At 55.3% G+C, this 18,870-nt stretch overlaps 1 protein-coding gene across 2 annotated transcripts in view; it reads right to left on the bottom strand.

Annotated features, from left to right (window-relative positions):
- LOC118235743 (teneurin-2-like) overlaps positions 1-18,870 on the bottom strand; it is a 364,321-nt gene that overhangs the window by 283,516 nt on the left and 61,935 nt on the right. For both annotated transcript variants that reach the window (XM_035433481.1, XM_035433482.1), the window contains exon 2: positions 6,652-6,951. In XM_035433481.1, the coding sequence (XP_035289372.1) occupies positions 6,652-6,880 (229 nt within the window). In that variant the 5' untranslated portion in view covers positions 6,881-6,951. The remainder of the gene's footprint in view (positions 1-6,651; positions 6,952-18,870) is intronic.

The raw sequence follows: 18,870 nt of genomic DNA, 5'->3' as shown, positions 1-18,870 counted from the left end.
TGCTTTAAAAAAAATGTTTAGCAAATATAGCACCAGATCTTCTGGTACTGACACAAGCTCTGTAATTCTCACACACCTCACAGAAGACTTCTGCCCCAAAGTCTTCATTAGAGACTTAACTCTTAATCACTGGGATGTCAGGATCCAACACACATTAATTACAAGGGGTTTAGGGTCTAATCCAATCATCTAGTCAGGAGCCAATGACCCGTCTCCTGAGATACCCTCAACAACTGCCTCTGCTCTTACACAAATCCACTGTGTAGGCCCCTCACTCACTCACTCACTTGCTCACTCGCTCACCCACCTACCCACTCACTGAATCACTCACTCACTCACTCGCTCACTCGCTCACCCACCTACCCACTCACTGAATCACTCACTCACTCACTCGCTCACCCACCTACCCACTCAGTGAATCACTCACTCACACCCTCACTCACTCACTCACTCACTCGCTCACCCACCTACCCACTCAGTGAATCACTCACTCACACCCTCACTCACTCACTCACTCACTCATTCACTCACTCACACACTCACTCGCTCACTCGCTCGCTCGCTCGCTCACCCACCTACCCACTCACTGAATCACTCACTCACTCACTCGCTCACCCACCTACCCACTCACTGAATCACTCACTCACTCACTCGCTCACCCACCTACCCACTCAGTGAATCACTCACTCACACCCTCACTCACTCACTCACTCATTCACTCACTCACTCACACACTCACTCGCTCACTCGCTCGCTCGCTCGCTCACTCACCCACCTAACCACTCACTGACTCACTAACTCACACACTCACTGACTCACACACTCACACCCTCACTCACTCACTCTTACACTCACTCAATCTCACTTACACTCTTATTCGCCTTCCCTTTCTCCCTTGACTCAATCCTCTTTCACTCAGTTCAATTCTGTGCTTTGTTAGCACAGCCATTCTGTACACCTCTTTGAAGTACAAAAAAAAAACATCTGAATACCAAAGGCACAGTACATTTAAGATGATGGAATGTATACATGTCGAACATTCATTACATTAATGACTATTGTAATAGTTAAGCAATACACAGTAAAGAAAACACAAACACAGTAAAGCAAATTTTATTATTGGCTACTATTCTCACCAATCCGATAACTTATTCATAAGCCAGTTCTGGGTGTACCTCAGCGTTCTCAGGCAACGATGGGGTCTGGTGGGACTGCTTGTCCCTCCACTAACAGGACCGATATTTTATTATTTTCCTTGCCGTTATTTTTCTGGCAATAAAGTCATATTTTAGAATGGGAGGCTGTACCGACGCACGTTTGCCATTCCTCTGAATGCTCATCACAGCGCAGGAGGAAGTGCCTCGATGTCTCCCCCTCGCCTGTCTCTCGGTAACCAGGCAGACAGGCACACATTCTTTTAGCACCCGTGACCTTTGCGGTTGGCCGTTTTCCACGGGCAGAAGTGTGATCGTGGAGCCTGTGTTTGGTCAGGGTCCACACACCCTCTGTTTATATCTCTGACAGTGAGGAGATACTCTGCCAGCGCCCAGTTCTCTCTGTTTACACCCTGATAACAACTCAGGTCTTAGCGGGGTTTGCCGTCTTTGTTTCGGTGTTCCCGGCAGAAGTTTTGTTTTTGGCAGTGTGGATCGGGAGGCTGGTTTGTGCACGTGTCACTGAAAGGGCACCAATCAGGGGCAAGCCCTTGGGTCTGCAGAGTCTTATGCTGTAAAAAGCCTGTTCGACTTATATTTATATGTTCCACAATATGCAGGGCTTTCGATGCAAATTAGATACACGGATAATTAATCCCTGTACACAGCATTATGGGTATTCATCTGCATTTGCAGTATGTTTAAGTATATTCTGCGTTTAGGATTTCAGCTGGATGTTTCCCCTAATTAGCGTAGCCTTTGGCTTGTAAGCGCATCACCTACTTCATTAAAAAGGTGTGCCCTGCGGTGAACTGCTGACCTTTCCATGGTATATTCCTGCCTCATGCCCAATGCATGCTGGGATGGGCTCAAGGCCTCCCGTGACCACGACCAGAAGGATGGATAGAGACAGGTAAATATGAGGGATGTGACTTTCAAAAGTTCACATTTGATTGAAGTTCTGTTTTGTTTGTCAGAGAGCAGGACAGTCCGCGCACCGTTTGTGTTTTTGTTTCTTCATCCAAACAGAAACATGCTTAAAAAGCAGAGAGGGCAACAGGCAGGGGAGGGACCACAGCTGAGACGGCATCACTGCTGGGAATCAATCCCACTCTGCACGGGGGAGCCTCGCACGCGGTTTAACAACGGGCCACCCCGCGGACCGCGCCGCAAGCCCAGACTCGCAAGGGTTCAGACCCAATTATAACTGGAAAATGTACTGAGTAGGCTCTCGCTTAACACACTCTAATGTGCGTATGATTTCAGCAAGGATGCACAGTATGATGTTAGCCTGACGTAAGCGTAAGTGGGCTTTTCCAGGGTGTAAACCCGGGATCGACATAGTTCATCTGGGCTTGAAAAATGCTCCTCCTGCTCTCCATTGTTCTGCCAGTTAAATAATAATAATAATGATAATAATAATAATAATAATAATAATAATCACAGATTCAAACAGTCAGTTAAATTGTACAGCACTGGGGGGGTGGCACATTGTGTCCTGGGTGTCCTAGGCACACCCATGTTTTTGGTACACCAAAAACAAATGGAGGTTCCACTCAGGTGTGCGATTGCAAGCTTTCCTTGCCCCCACACCATCAGCCCCCCGCCCCCCCCCCCCTCCCCACTAGGTCCATGACTGCAATCTCCCATCCCAGTCCACCCACAAATTTCTCCAGGACACCCATAATTCTCTGGTAACTCTGGTGCCACTTTCATACTAATCACACGCGTAGATTTGACTACAACGCCCTTACCCTTTAAAAGCCAGTAGGCCTCTCTCTGCTTCCCTGCCGGACACTGGTGAGGACGGGTGTTGGGTCAAACGAATGCAGAAATGAAAGGAGTGTGACAGCAGAGAGGCACAGTGGGAGAGTTATCACAGAGAAAGACCTGCAGGATCCCCACCTGCAGGAGCTCCGCCCCGCAGGAGACCGACCGGCACGTCGACAGGGGGACTGAGTGGAGGAGAGGGGGACTGAGCGGAGGAGAGGGGGACTGAGTGGAGGAGAGGGGGGCTGAGTGGAGGAGAGGGGGACTGAGTGGAGAGGGGGACTGAGTGGAGGAGAGGGGGACTGAGCGGAGGAGAGGGGGACTGAGCGGAGGAGAGGGGGAGTGAGCGGAGGAGAGGGGGACTGAGCGGAGGAGAGGGGGAGTGAGCGGAGGAGAGGGGGACTGAGTGGAGGAGAGGGGGACTGAGGGGAGGAGAGGGGGACTGAGTGGAGGAGAGGGGGACTGAGCGGAGGAGAGGGGGACTGAGTGGAGGAGAGAGGACTGAGCAGAGGAGAGGGGGAGTGAGCGGAGGAGAGGGGGGCTGAGTGGAGGAGAGGGGGACTGAGTGGAGAGGGGGACTGAGCAGAGGAGAGGGGGGCTGAGCGGAGGAGAGGGGGACTGAGCGGAGGAGAGGGGGACTGAGCGGAGGAGAGGGGGACTGAGTGGAGAGGGGGACTGAGCGGAGGAGAGGGGGAGTGAGCGGAGGAGAGGGGGGCTGAGCAGAGGAGAGGGGGACTGAGTGGAGGAGAGGGGGACTGAGCGGAGGAGAGGGGGAGTGAGCAGAGGAGAGGGGGACTGAGTGGAGGAGAGGGGGACTGAGTGGAGGAGAGGGGGACTGAGGGGAGGAGAGGGGGACTGAGTGGAGGAGAGGGGGGCTGAGTGGAGGAGAGGGGGACTGAGTGGAGAGGGGGAGTGAGTGGAGGAGAGGGGGAGTGAGTGGAGGAGAGGGGGAGTGAGCGGAGGAGAGGGGGACTGAGTGGAGGAGAGGGGACTGAGCGGAGGAGAGGGGGACTGAGTGGAGGAGAGGGGGAGTGAGTGGAGGAGAGGGGGACTGAGCGGAGGAGAGGGGACTGAGCGGAGGAGAGGGGGACTGAGCAGAGGAGAGGAGGACTGAGCAGAGGAGAGGGGGACTGAGGGGAGGAGAGGGGGACTGAGTGGAGGAGAGGGGGAGTGAGCGGAGGAGAGGGGGACTGAGCAGTCGAGAGGGGGACTGAGCGGAGGAGAGGGGGACTGAGCAGAGGAGAGGGGGACTGAGTGGAGGAGAGGGGGACTGAGTGGAGGAGAGGGGGAGTGAGCAGAGGAGAGGGGGACTGAGTGGAGGAGAGGGGGACTGAGCGGAGGAGAGGGGGACTGAGTGGAGGAGAGGGGGACTGAGCGGAGGAGAGGGGGACTGAGCAGAGGAGAGGGGGACTGAGCGGAGGAGAGGGGGACTGAGCGGAGGAGAGGGGGAGTGAGCGGAGGAGAGGGGGAGTGAGCGGAGGAGAGGGGGACTGAGTGGAGGAGAGGGGGACTGAGTGGAGGAGAGGGGGAGTGAGTGGAGGAGAGGGGGACTGAGTGGAGGAGAGGGGGGCTGAGTGGAGGAGAGGGGGAGTGAGTGGAGGAGAGGGGGACTGAGCAGAGGAGAGGGGGGCTGAGTGGAGGAGAGGGGGAGTGAGTGGAGGAGAGGGGGAGTGAGAGGAGGAGAGGGGGACTGAGCGGAGGAGAGGGGGACTGAGTGGAGGAGAGGGGGACTGAGCGGAGGAGAGGGGGACTGAGCGGAGGAGAGGGGGACTGAGCGGAGGAGGGGGACTGAGTGGAGGAGAGGGGGACTGAGCGGAGGAGAGGGGGAGTGAGCAGAGGAGAGGGGGACTGAGTGGAGGAGAGGGGGGCTGAGCGGAGGAGAGGGGGACTGAGTGGAGGAGAGAGGGGGACTGAGCGGAGGAGAGGGGGAGTGAGTGGAGGAGAGGGGGAGTGAGCGGAGGAGAGGGGGACTGAGCGGAGGAGAGGGGGACTGAGCGGAGGAGAGGGGGGCTGAGTGGAGGAGAGGGGGACTGAGCGGAGGAGAGGGGGACTGAGTGGAGGAGAGGGGGACTGAGCAGAGGAGAGGGGGACTGAGTGGAGGAGAGGGGGGCTGAGCGGAGGAGAGGGGGACTGAGCAGAGGAGAGGGGGAGTGAGTGGAGGAGAGGGGGAGTGAGTGGAGGAGAGGGGGACTGAGCGGAGGAGAGGGGGACTGAGCAGAGGAGAGGGGGAGTGAGTGGAGGAGAGGGGGGCTGAGTGGAGGAGAGGGGGACTGAGCAGAGGAGAGGGGGAGTGAGTGGAGGAGAGGGGGGCTGAGTGGAGGAGAGGGGGACTGAGTGGAGGAGAGGGGGAGTGAGCGGAGGAGAGGGGGACTGAGTGGAGGAGAGGGGGATTGAGCAGAGGAGAGGGGGACTGAGCGGAGGAGAGGGGGACTGAGCGGAGGAGAGGGGGAGTGAGCGGAGGAGAGGGGGACTGAGCGGAGGAGAGGGGGACTGAGCGGAGGAGAGGGGGACTGAGTGGAGGAGAGGGGGGCTGAGTGGAGGAGAGGGGGACTGAGCAGAGGAGAGGGGGGCTGAGCGGAGGAGAGGGGGACTGAGCAGAGGAGAGGGGGGCTGAGTGGAGGAGAGGGGGAGTGAGTGGAGGAGAGGGGGACTGAGCGGAGGAGAGGGGGAATGAGCGGAGGAGAGGGGGACTGAGTGGAGGAGAGGGGGACTGAGCGGAGGAGAGGGGGAGTGAGTAGAGGAGAGGGGGAGTGAGCGGAGGAGAGGGGGAGTGAGCGGAGGAGAGGGGGACTGAGCGGAGGAGAGGGGGAGTGAGTGGAGGAGAGGGGGAGTGAGTGGAGGAGAGGGGGACTGAGTGGAGGAGAGGGGGACTGAGCAGAGGAGAGGGGGACTGAGCAGAGGAGAGGGGGACTGAGCGGAGGATATGGAGCCTGGTGGATGTCTGTACAGCAGGCTCGCCGGGGCGCCCTGTGGGCAAACAGCGCTCACGCAGCGCGGAGGCTTCTGTCAGTCACCACAGACAGGCGGACGCCGCTGTCTCACGCAGCTCAGATCGCACGTCTCAACAACCGGTCTCAGTTAAGAGGCTACTGCCTGGGTTTACTGCAAGTACAGTACCTGGGCAGGTGTGGTAACAGAAAGCTCTGAAGGCCAGGTACAGACGTTACGTTTACATTGCAGGCATTTAGCAGACTCTCTTATCCAGAGCGACTCACACAACTATTACATAGCATTTCTATTGCATCCATCTATACAGCTGGATATATACTGAAGCAATGCAGGATAAGTACCTCGCTCAAGGGTACAACCTGTACGCATGTGCTTCTAACGTGCGCTAGGTATGTAACACCTGACACAGGAAAGAGAAACAAGGACTGGGCGTCACAGGTAAGAGATGTTTGTTTTAATTTAAGCAAGATTAGGTGCATTTTATCATACTGAACTTTCGACAGCTAATATGTTTCAGGGTCTTAGGTGGAGGATGTAGTGGCAACAGTATCATCTCACGCCGGTAGGTTTTCTGAGAGAGAGTGTCACATCTTAATACTCATGCACACACAGGAACACATTAAACATGCTAAATGTAGCTCAGAAATTGGAGAAGCCTGGCACAGGTGGGATGGGTGTCAGCAGGTAAGGAACAGAAAGCCTGAAACAGGTGACAGGGAAGGGCAGCAGGTGAGGAGGAAGCCGCGCGGCGGGAAGGCGGAGGAGGGCGGAGCCTCACCTTGGCGGGAGTACTCGCTGACCTCCCGGTGGACGAGCTCGGTCATGCAGCCGGTGTAGTGCAGGCGTGGGTCGTGCCGGTCGTAGGCCTTGAGCGTCTCGCTGGAGCTGTAGGATTTCTGGGTGGGCACGCGGCAGTCCTCGCCGTCCAGGGAGGCGGAGGCGTAGTGCGTCTCCTTCCCGCAGCCGCCCCTGTTTAGCGAGCGGTGGCGCCGGTCCTTCACGTCCATCGCGACGGCGCTGCGGAGCCCGGCCAATCAGGAAACGCCAAAGCTGAGAGTCTCTGCCGAAGTGTACACACCTGGAGCGGGAACCACAGAAGAAGAGTCAGTGGAGGAGTCACAATCACCAAACCTCAGGGTCCCTGTGCAAGGGCATTCCCCACCTGTAGGGGGAGCCAGAGAGGCCATTTTGAAAATTACTTTGGAACAGAATGCATTTCTTTTTTTAAAAAAAAGCTTATTCTGGAAAATAAAGTGGTGGCAGAGTATCTGCAGTGTATCTCCTGAAGGAAAACTATTTTTAAGAACATTTAGAAGCAAGGGAGAAAATGTCTTAAAAATACCCCTTATCTTTATACTGTACGTTCCTGGTCTCTTAGCTACCTGTAAAATGAAAACAAGAACATTTGTAACAAGGAAAATGAATGGAACAGGTGGCTAGGGAACCTGAAATGAAGTTACCAAGAAAATTCACTTCACCATGTATTAAATATGATTGTATTTGTACTTTGTGTAGTAATTTAATGTTATCACTCCCTGGCAAAAAAATGAAACAATAAAATGAATACACAAATCAGCAATGGTTGCAAAATATCTTCCCAATGCTGTGGAGAGAGATAGAGAAAGAGAGAGAAAGTGTGTGAGCATGAAACAAAAATGGTGTAATCAAGTTTTGTGGGAATCAGCTGGCAGAAATTCATGTTGCAGACCCTCGCTCCAGGGGGAAATTCTATTTTTTATTTTCATGATGGGCTTCATGCGCTGCCGATCTCACGAGAGGACTGTGAAAACTCCCGCTTTCACTCGTCTTGTGCAGCGGTTCAGGAGAACGTGTTGAGCAGTGGTTCAGGAGAACGTGTTGAGCAGCGGTTCAGGAGAACGTGTTGAGCAGCGGTTCAGGAGAACGTGTTGAGCAGCGGTTCAGGAGAATGTGTTGAGCAGCGGTTTAGGAGAACGTGTTGAGCAGCGGTTTAGGAGAACGTGTTGAGCAGCGGTTCAGGAGAACGTGTTGAGCAGCGGTTTAGGAGAACATGTTGAGCAGCGGTTCAGGAGAACGTGTTGAGCAGTGGTTCAGGAGAACGTGTTGAGCAGCGGTTTAGGAGAACGTGTTGAGCAGCGGTTCAGGAGAACGTGTTGAGCAGCGGTTTAGGAGAACGTGTTGAGCTGCGGTTCAGGAGAACGTGTTGAGCAGCGGTTTAGGAGAACATGTTGAGCAGCGGTTCAGGAGAACGTGTTGAGCAGCGGTTCAGGAGAACGTGTTGAGCAGCGGTTCAGGAGAACGTGTTGAGCAGCGGTTTAGGAGAACGTGTTGAGCAGCGGTTTAGGAGAACGTGTTGAGCAGCGGTTCAGGAGAACGTGTTGAGCAGCGGTTTAGGAGAATGTGTTGAGCAGCGGTTCAGGAGAACGTGTTGAGCAGCGGTTTAGGAGAACGTGTTGAGCAGCGGTTCAGGAGAACGTGTTGAGCAGCGGTTTAGAGAACGTGTTGAGCAGCGGTTCAGGAGAACGTGTTGAGCAGCGGTTCAGGAGAACGTGTTGAGCAGCGGTTCAGGAGAACGTGTTGAGCAGCGGTTTAGGAGAACGTGTTGAGCAGCGGTTCAGGAGAACGTGTTGAGCAGCGGTTTAGGAGAACGTGTTGAGCAGCGGTTCAGGAGAACGTGTTGAGCAGCGGTTTAGGAGAACGTGTTGAGCAGCGGTTCAGGAGAACGTGTTGAGCAGCGGTTCAGGAGAACGTGTTGAGCAGCGGTTTAGGAGAACGTGTTGAGCAGCGGTTCAGGAGAACGTGTTGAGCAGCGGTTCAGGAGAACGTGTTGAGCAGCGGTTCAGGAGAACGTGTTGAGCAGCGGTTCAGGAGAACGTGTTGAGCAGCGGTTTAGGAGAACGTGTTGAGCAGCGGTTTAGGAGAACGTGTTGATCAGCGGTTTAGGAGAACGTGTTGAGCAGCGGTTCAGGAGAACGTGTTGAGCAGCGGTTCAGGAGAACGTGTTGAGCAGCGGTTTAGGAGAACGTGTTGAGCAGCGGTTCAGGAGAACGTGTTGAGCAGCGGTTCAGGAGAACGTGTTGAGCAGCGGTTCAGGCGAACGTGTTGAGCAGTGGTTTAGGAGAACGTGTTGAGCAGTGGTTTAGGAGAACGTGTTGAGCAGTGGTTTAGGAGAACGTGTTGAGCAGCGGTTCAGGAGAACGTGTTGAGCAGCGGTTCAGGCGAATGCGTGCGCTGCTACTGTATTTGAGAAAATGCGGTATAGCAACACCTCCCTCTGTGACGTGGAGAGACAGCCCCCCGCGGGGGCCACAGGAAACGAGCGGGCGAACCGAACGTCTCTGTCTGGCTGCCGTCTCCGGAGAGTGAGCGACGGTTCCCACGGAGGCAACGGGAGGATCATTCCCAGGCTCAGCTGGACTCTCGCTCTCATTCACACCCACCCGCCCACTCCGCCCCTGCGCACCCAGCAGGCCCCCACTCCACACCCACAGACGTCTGTTTGACACTGTCCTTCGCTAGGTATTAATCAGACGATTAACTATACAGTAAAACCAAGTTCTTCTTTACTTCCTGTATATAGATTCCCTCAATTTCCTATCTCACTATGAGTACGAACGAACGATTCACTTTATCCTGTTCGCCACACACCAAAGTGAACCTTTCCAACTGTGTTTCTGAAGCATCAGGCTTAAGTCAAAGGTAAGAGAAAATGTCGAGCGAATCTCAGACTGCGTTTGCAACAAACGGTTTGTGCTGTCTGTGTTGCGGCTGGTAATGCTCCCTCCTCGACCACATTACTTTTGGGACTGCCCTCGTGTTGCATTCTCCCAAGTTCGAGAGAAAGCATGTTATAACGTGTACTCCGAAATGCGTGTCTGCAGCCCTTTCAGTCCCAGATCTGCCAGCTGAGCTGTACAGCGGGAGCCTAGTAGCTGCACACGGACCACGGCAGACGCTAACGTGCAAATGCCCCTTCTCTGGATAAGCAACTCTCTGGCTACTGGCATAAACGCTCTGTGCAGGGTCACAACCACCCACGGGCCGCACAATTCAGGCTTTAAATGTTCTTGCAATTTTTTATTTTGAGAAAGACATTTTAATTGTGCAGCATTCACAGGGAGCAAATAGCTTTTTCAGTGCTGCGCCGGTTCCCCGCAATCTCCAACAACCCACCCTTGGCTCACAATTGTTTCCGCCTCCTGTAACATCCCTCCCTCCGGTCAGCAATTGGTTCCCCCCAGTTCCCTCTTGTCTAGGGCCACCAAAAATCCTAGAGCCGGTTCTGGGGATGCCACAGCCAATTAGGCTTCAGCCCTCAGAGCTCTAACCCCACAGCCTGCCCGGGAAAGGCCTGGATTTGATTCAGCTTGAGGAGCACGTCACGACACAGAGAGCAAAACGCGATATGCTACCTGCACAACACGGCTTCATGAAGCTTTCACGAGAAGCCGCGTCTGCTCTGTTCAGTAAATAGGCGGTCGCTGGGAGGTGAAACCCCTCCAGCGCTTCGGCGCGGGGCAGTGGAGTTGCCAGAGCCTCAGATCATACAAACCGTACCCGCCCTGAGGCAAACCACGAAACTCTGCGCTGACCCCATCTGAACCTGTACCTGTCCCCAGGAACTCCACACAGACCTCAGCTGTACCTGTACCTGTCCCCTGTCCCCTCCACACAGACCCCAGCTGTACCTGTCCCCTGTCCCCTCCACACAGACCCCAGCTGTACCTATCCCCAGGAACTCCACACAGACCCCAGCTGTACCTGTCCCCTCCACACAGACCCCAGCTGTACCTGTCCCCTGTCCCCTCCACACAGACCCCAGCTGTACCTGTTCCCTGTCCCCTCCACACAGACCCCAGCTGTACCTGTACCTGTCCCCTGTCCCCTCCACACAGACCCCAGCTGTACCTGTCCCCTGTTCCCTGTCCCCTCCACACAGACCCCAGCTGTACCTGTACCTGTCCCCTCCACACAGACCCCAGCTGTACCTGTCCCCTGTCCCCTCCACACAGACCCCAGCTGTACCTGTCCCCTGTCCCCTCCATGCAGACCCCAGCTGTACCTGTACCTGTCCCCTGTCCCCTCCATGCAGACCCCAGCTGTACCTGTCCCCTGTCCCCTCCACACAGACCCCAGCTGTACCTGTCCCCTGTCCCCTCCACACAGACCCCAGCTGTACCTATCCCCAGGAACTCCACACAGACCCCAGCTGTACCTGTCCCCTCCACACAGACCCCAGCTGTACCTGTCCCCTGTCCCCTCCACACAGACCCCAGCTGTACCTGTTCCCTGTCCCCTCCACACAGACCCCAGCTGTACCTGTACCTGTCCCCTGTCCCCTCCACACAGACCCCAGCTGTACCTGTCCCCTGTTCCCTGTCCCCTCCACACAGACCCCAGCTGTGCAGGGTCACAACCACCCACGGGCCGCACAATTCAGGCTTTAAATGTTCTTGCAATTTTTTATTTTGAGAAAGACATTTTAATTGTGCAGCATTCACAGGGAGCAAATAGCTTTTTCAGTGCTGCGCCGGTTCCCCGCAATCTCCAACAACCCACCCTTGGCTCACAATTGTTTCCGCCTCCTGTAACATCCCTCCCTCCGGTCAGCAATTGGTTCCCCCCAGTTCCCTCTTGTCTAGGGCCACCAAAAATCCTAGAGCCGGTTCTGGGGATGCCACAGCCAATTAGGCTTCAGCCCTCAGAGCTCTAACCCCACAGCCTGCCCGGGAAAGGCCCGGATTTGATTCAGCTTGAGGAGCAGATCACGACACAGAGAGCAAAACGCGATATGCTACCTGCACAACACGGCTTCATGAAGCTTTCACGAGAAGCCGCGTCTGCTCTGTTCAGTAAATAGGCGGTCGCTGGGAGGTGAAACCCCTCCAGCGCTTCGGCGCGGGGCAGTGGAGTTGCCAGAGCCTCAGATCATACAAACCGTACCCGCCCTGAGGCAAACCACGAAACTCTGCGCTGACCCCATCTGAACCTGTACCTATCCCCAGGAACTCCACACAGACCTCAGCTGTACCTGTACCTGTCCCCTGTCCCCTCCACACAGACCCCAGCTGTACCTGTCCCCTGTCCCCTCCACACAGACCCCAGCTGTACCTATCCCCAGGAACTCCACACAGACCCCAGCTGTACCTGTCCCCTCCACACAGACCCCAGCTGTACCTGTCCCCTGTCCCCTCCACACAGACCCCAGCTGTACCTGTTCCCTGTCCCCTCCACACAGACCCCAGCTGTACCTGTACCTGTCCCCTGTCCCCTCCACACAGACCCCAGCTGTACCTGTCCCCTGTCCCCTCCACACAGACCCCAGCTGTACCTGTACCTGTCCCCTCCACACAGACCCCAGCTGTACCTGTCCCCTGTCCCCTCCACACAGACCCCAGCTGTACCTGTCCCCTGTCCCCTCCATGCAGACCCCAGCTGTACCTGTACCTGTCCCCTGTCCCCTCCATGCAGACCCCAGCTGTACCTGTCCCCTGTCCCCTCCACACAGACCCCAGCTGTACCTGTCCCCTGTCCCCTCCACACAGACCCCAGCTGTACCTATCCCCAGGAACTCCACACAGACCCCAGCTGTACCTGTCCCCTCCACACAGACCCCAGCTGTACCTGTCCCCTGTCCCCTCCACACAGACCCCAGCTGTACCTGTTCCCTGTCCCCTCCACACAGACCCCAGCTGTACCTGTACCTGTCCCCTGTCCCCTCCACACAGACCCCAGCTGTACCTGTCCCCTGTTCCCTGTCCCCTCCACACAGACCCCAGCTGTACCTGTACCTGTCCCCTCCACACAGACCCCAGCTGTACCTGTCCCCTGTCCCCTCCACACAAACCCCAGCTGTACCTGTCCCCTGTCCCCTCCATGCAGACCCCAGCTGTACCTGTACCTGTCCCCTGTCCCCTCCATGCAGACCCCAGCTGTACCTGTCCCCTGTCCCCTCCACACAGACCCCAGCTGTACCTGTCCCCTGTTCCCTCCACACAGACCCCAGCTGTACCTGTCCCCTGTTCCCTCCACACAGACCCCAGCTGTACCTGTACCTGTCCCCTGTCCCCTCCACACAGACCCCAGCTGTACCTGTCCCCAGGAACTCCACACAGACCCCAGCTGTACCTGTCCCCTGGAACTCCACACAGACCCCAGCTGTACCTGTCCCCTGGAACTCCACACAGACCCCAGCTGTACCTGTCCCCTGGAACTCCACACAGACCCCAGCTGTACCTGTCCCCTGGAACTCCACACAGACCCCAGCTGTACCTGTCCCCTGTCCCCTCCACACAGACCCCAGCTGTACCTGTCCCCTGTCCCCTCCACACAGACCCCAGCTGTACCTGTCCCCTGTTCCCTCCACACAGACCCCAGCTGTACCTGTTCCCTGTCCCCTCCACACAGACCCCAGCTGTACCTGTACCTGTCCCCTCCACACAGACCCCAGCTGTACCTGTCCCCTGGAACTCCACACAGACCCCAGCTGTACCTGTCCCCTGGAACTCCACACAGCCCCCAGCTGTACCTGCCTGTCCCCTCCACACAGACCCCAGCTGTACCTGTCCCCTGTCCCCTCCACACAGACCCCAGCTGTACCTGTCCCCTGTCCCCTCCATGCAGACCCCAGCTGTACCTGTACCTGTCCCCTGTCCCCTCCATGCAGACCCCAGCTGTACCTGTCCCCTGTCCCCTCCACACAGACCCCAGCTGTACCTGTCCCCTGTTCCCTCCACACAGACCCCAGCTGTACCTGTTCCCTGTCCCCTCCACACAGACCCCAGCTGTACCTGTACCTGTCCCCTCCACACAGACCCCAGCTGTACCTGTCCCCTGGAACTCCACACAGACCCCAGCTGTACCTGTCCCCTGTCCCCTCCATGCAGACCCCAGCTGTACCTGTCCCCTGTCCCCTCCACACAGACCCCAGCTGTACCTGTCCCCTGTCCCCTCCATGTAGACCCCAGCTGTACCTGTCCCCTGTCCCCTCCATGCAGACCCCAGCTGTACCTGTCCCATGTCCCCTCCACACAGATCCCACCTGTCCCCTGTCCCCTCCACACAGACCCCAGCTGTACCTGTCCCCTGGAACTCCACACAGACCCCAGCTGTACCTGTCCCCTGGAACTCCACACAGCCCCCAGCTGTACCTGTCCCCTGTCCCCTCCACACAGCCCCCAGCTGTACCTGTCCCCTGTCCCCTCCACACAGACCCCAGCTGCACCTGTCCCCTGGGTGCTGTCCCCTGTCCCCTGGCTGCTGCACCTGTCCCCTGTCCCCTGGCTGCAGACAGTCACTCCAGGTCTCTCAGAAACGCGTGTTTACAGGAGCCCGAGTAAAATCATTAAGCCATAATGGGCGACGCCCCACGGGCTGCCCTTCTAATTACGCTGAGGAAGACGAGTCGCGGCGGCGGGCGAATGGGAGCCAGCCTTTAATAAGGATTCATTCCAAATGTCACGGGGTCACGTTCAAAAAGGGCCTCAGGTCTGCACCCGATTAACAGTTAGCATTAAAGGACATAAAAGCCTTGTCACGGTGCAACGTTCGCCTAAGCAGTTCACAGCCTGGCTCATGCTAACGGGCGTTGCGTATACTGGAGAGGCTGAAACGGGATATTCAATTTGGATTGCGTTGCTTGAAACGGGCAGAAGCTGGACCGTGCCAAAAATAAAAAGAAAAAAAGAAAAACTGAGCGTGTGTGTTTGAGAGACCAAATGATACTGGTGTTTTTTTACACGTGCATGAGTGCGTGTGAGGATATGTGCACGTACGCATGTCTGCATGCGTCTGTGTGCGTGTGTGCGTTTGTGTGCACACGCACGTGTGCAAGTGTATGCCTGTGTGTGTGAGAGGGTGCGCGCTTGCGTGACTGTTCGAGTGAGCATGTGTATGCGTGTGTGAGTGTGTTTGAGTGTGTGTATGTGTGGACAAGCGTGAGAGTGTGTGTATATGTATGTCTGTGATCGTGTGTATGCGTGTGTCAGTGTTTGAGTGTGTGTATGTGTGGACAAGCGTGAGAGTGTGTGTATATGTATGTCTGTGATCGTGTGTATGCGTGTGTCAGTGTTTGAGTGTGTGCATGTGTGGACAAGCGTGAGAGTGTGTGTATATGTATGTCTGTGATCGTGTGTATGTGTGTGTCTGTGTTTGAGTGTGTGCATGTGTGGACAAGCGTGAGAGTGTGTGTATATGTATGTCTGTGATCGTGTGTATGTGTGTGTCTGTGTTTGAGTGTGTGCATGTGTGGACAAGCGTGAGAGTGTGTGTATATGTATGTCTGTGATCGTGTGTATGTGTGTGTCTGTGTTTGAGTGTGTGCATGTGTGGACAAGCGTGAGAGTGTGTGTATATGTATGTCTGTGATCGTGTGTATGTGTGTGTCTGTGTTTGAGTGTGTGCATGTGTGGACAAGCGTGAGAGTGTGTGTATATGTATGTCTGTGATCGTGTGTATGTGTGTGTCTGTGTTTGAGTGTGTGTATGTGTGGACAAGCGTGAGAGTGTGTGTATATGTATGTCTGTGATTGTGTGTATGTGTGTGTCTGTGTTTGAGTGTGTGTATGTGTGGACAAGCGTGAGAGTGTGTGTATATGTATGTCTGTGATCGTGTGTATGTGTGTGTCTGTGTTTGAGTGTGTGTATGTGTGGACAAGCGTGAGAGTGTGTGTATATGTATGTCTGTGATCGTGTGTATGAGTGTGTCTGTGTTTGAGTGTGTGTATGTGTGGACAAGCGTGAGAGTGTGTGTATATGTATGTCTGTGATCGTGTGTATGTGTGTGTCTGTGTTTGAGTGTGTGTATGTGTGGACAAGCGTGAGAGTGTGTGTATATGTATGTCTGTGATCGTGTGTATGTGTGTGTCTGTGTTTGAGTGTGTGTATGTGTGGACAAGCGTGAGAGTGTGTGTATATGTATGTCTGTGATCGTGTGTATGTGTGTGTCTGTGTTTGAGTGTGTGTATGTGTGGACAAGCGTGAGAGTGTGTGTATATGTATGTCTGTGATCGTGTGTATGTGTGTGTGTCTGTGTTTGAATGTGTGAAAATATGTGCCTGTGTTTGAGTGTGTGTGTAAGTGTTATTAAGGACCATTGTGTGTGTGTGTGTCTGTACCTGAGCGTGTGCGTGCGTGTGCATGTCAGTGCGGGTGAGAGAGTGAAAGAGGCTGTGTAATGTCTGTGCGCTTGCAGGCGTGTGTGTGGAGGAACAGGCCGGTTGTGTGTGTGTGTGTGTGTGTGTGTGTGTGTGTACCTGAGCGTGTGCGTGCGTGTGCATGTCAGTGCGGGTGAGAGAGTGAAAGGGGCTGTGTAATGTCTGTGCGCTTGCAGGCGTGTGTGTGGAGGAACAGGCCGGTTGTGTGTGTGTGTGTGTGTGTGTGTGTGTGTCTGTACCTGAGCGTGTGCGTGCGTGTGCATGTCAGTGCGGGTGAGCGAGTGAAAGAGGCTGTGTAATGTCTGTGCGCTTGCAGGCGTGTGGTGGAGAAACAGGCCGGTTGTGTGTGTGTGTGTGTGTGTGTGTGTACCTGAGCGTGTGCGTGCGTGTGCATGTCAGTGCGGGTGAGAGAGTGAAAGGGGCTGTGTAATGTCTGTGCGCTTGCAGGTGTGTGTGTGTGTGTGTGTGTGTGTGTGTGTGTGTGTGTGTGTGTGTGTGTGTGTGTGCGTGCGTGTGCATGTCAGTGCGGGTGAGAGAGTGAAAGGGGCTGTGTAATGTCTGTGTGCTTGCAGGCGTGTGTGTGGAGAAACAGGCCGGTTGTGTGTGTGTGTGTGTGTGTGTGTGTGTGTGTGTGTGTGTGTGTGTGTGTACCTGAGCGTGTGCGTGTGTGTGCATGTCAGTGCGGGTGAGAGAGTGAAAGGGGCTGTGTAATGTCTGTGCGCTTGCAGGCGTGGCTGTGGAAAAACAGGCCGGTTGTGTGTGTGTGTGTGTGTGTGTGTGTGTGTGTGTGTGTGTGTGTGTGTGTGTGTGTACCTGAGCGTGTGCGTGTGTGTGCATGTCAGTGCGGGTGAGAGAGTGAAAGGGGCTGTGTAATGTCTGTGCGCTTGCAGGCGTGGCTGTGGAAAAACAGGCCGGTTGTGTGCCTGTGTTTGAGTGTGTGTGTAAGTGTTATTAAGGACCATTGTGTGTGTGTGTGTGTGTGTGTGTACCTGAGCGTGTGCGTGCGTGTGCATGTCAGTGCGGGTGAGAGAGTGAAAGGGGCTGTGTAATGTCTGTGCGCTTGCAGGCGTGTGTGTGGAGAAACAGGCCGGTTGTGTGTGTGTGATGAGGGACGGGGGAGAAGTGGGTCGATAGGAACCAGGCCATTCTGCCAGCAATCTCATACATCACTGCGAAGTGAGGTCCCTGGGGCCCGAGTGCGGGGGCCCGCTGGAGAGGCGGCGGGGGCCGCGGGGGCCTGGGGGGCCACGGAGCAGCCGCCGCACCCTTAAGCAAAGCGCACTGCCTTTATTTTGGGACTTATTTTACTCTCACCGCTGCGAGTCACCCCGGACGAGACACGGCGAGAAAAGCCATTATACCGGGCGCAGCCAAATTGATCCAGCAGCCAGCCGTGGGCCAGCGGAGCGGGGTGGGGGGTGGGGGGTGGGGGGGGGGGTGTGTGTGGGGGGCAGGGGGGAGGGGAGGGAAGGGCCAGGAGGAGGAGGAGGAGGAGGAGGAGTCGGACAGGAGATCAATCCTTGCTCGTCCGTGCAGGCACGCGCCTCAAGGTTAAGGTGTTCCCAGCTCCGGAGCCGTTCAGCAAAGAGAGAAGGCCCGGGCGAAAGGGGACGGAGAATCGTGCCGTAAATCGTTTCTATGGCGATGGCTCGCGCGGGCCGGCCGACGTGGCGCGTCACGCTAAAGCGGCGGTTTCAGTGGGCGGGGCTGCGCGGTGTGCGTCGGGCAGCCGCGAGAGGGCGGCGGCCGTCAGGGTCGTCCTCGCTACGCCGCGCGCACAACGGCGCTGTGGACGACCGGTCGCCAAGGCAACTGACCTGTGCCAACCGTGCGCGAACCTTACTGTGCCAGCGTGACAGCGGTGTAGCTCCGCCAGCGGACCGTGGAGCGGAAAGCAGAGGTGCCCGGCAGCGTGCGCCTTTGCCCAAGAGTGTGTGCTTGTTCACGTTACCCAGACTTGACTGAGGACGTTGCCACAAAGGCTATGGAAACGCTCTGGAATTCGAAAAATGGAAAGGAAAAAAAAACTGCGAATAAAATTAGTTATTGTCTTCAGTTGGCTTCACACCTCGTTTAATTTAATAATTAAATTTGGTACATAAAGCAACAAGGGTGAGAGTTAGGGCTGAGCTGACCACAAAATTAGAGAAAATAACAATGGAAAATTCCTATGGGCCAAAACAATAAGAAAAAATAAGAAAAAGCAGTGTTACCCAGGTTCTAAGAAGACACAACAGGTTTATTGCTGAATTAATGGATTTTTCTCTCACAAAAAAAGCCTGTACCCCTTTTAGGGAAAATAAATCCAATCCAGGAAACTGAATTTTAAAAAAACCAACTCCGCGGCTTTTGCATGGCCTTGTAGAACTTTAAGCTTTTCCTAAATCCATGTTCTCTTGTGCTCTTCCACAGCAGTTTTTTTCCCCCAGAAAATCTTGAGTGGATATGAAGATTGCCACTCCAGAAAGATCTCTTGGATTACCCTGCCACCTCCCCAGCTGTAAGACATGGAGCAGAACCCCCGAAAATGTGGACCATAGGATCCAGCGGTAAACCCCCAAAAATCCACCCGGAAGACATTCCACTCAGTCAGTATGAACAACATCACTGCCTTCATCAGGATTACACTGTATCCCTACTGTCATCGAGAGAGACTATATCTCCTTCTCTCCTCCCTTTCTCTTTCCCCCTTTCTCTCTCTGCACATCAAGCAGCAAGAGGGAGGCTATATCTCCTCCTCTCCTTCCTTTCTCTCTCACCCTTTCCCCCTATCTATCTCTCTCTCTCTGCACATCAAGCAGCAAGAAGAAGGCTATATCTCTCCCCCCCCTCACCCCCTCTGCCCTCTCTGCACATCAAGCATAA

Source organism: Anguilla anguilla, chromosome 9 (genome assembly GCF_013347855.1).
Source record: "Anguilla anguilla isolate fAngAng1 chromosome 9, fAngAng1.pri, whole genome shotgun sequence".
Lineage (NCBI taxonomy): Eukaryota > Metazoa > Chordata > Actinopteri > Anguilliformes > Anguillidae > Anguilla > Anguilla anguilla.
Note: the sequence above shows the minus strand (reverse complement) of the source record. Positions and strands in the feature narration are given on the sequence as shown.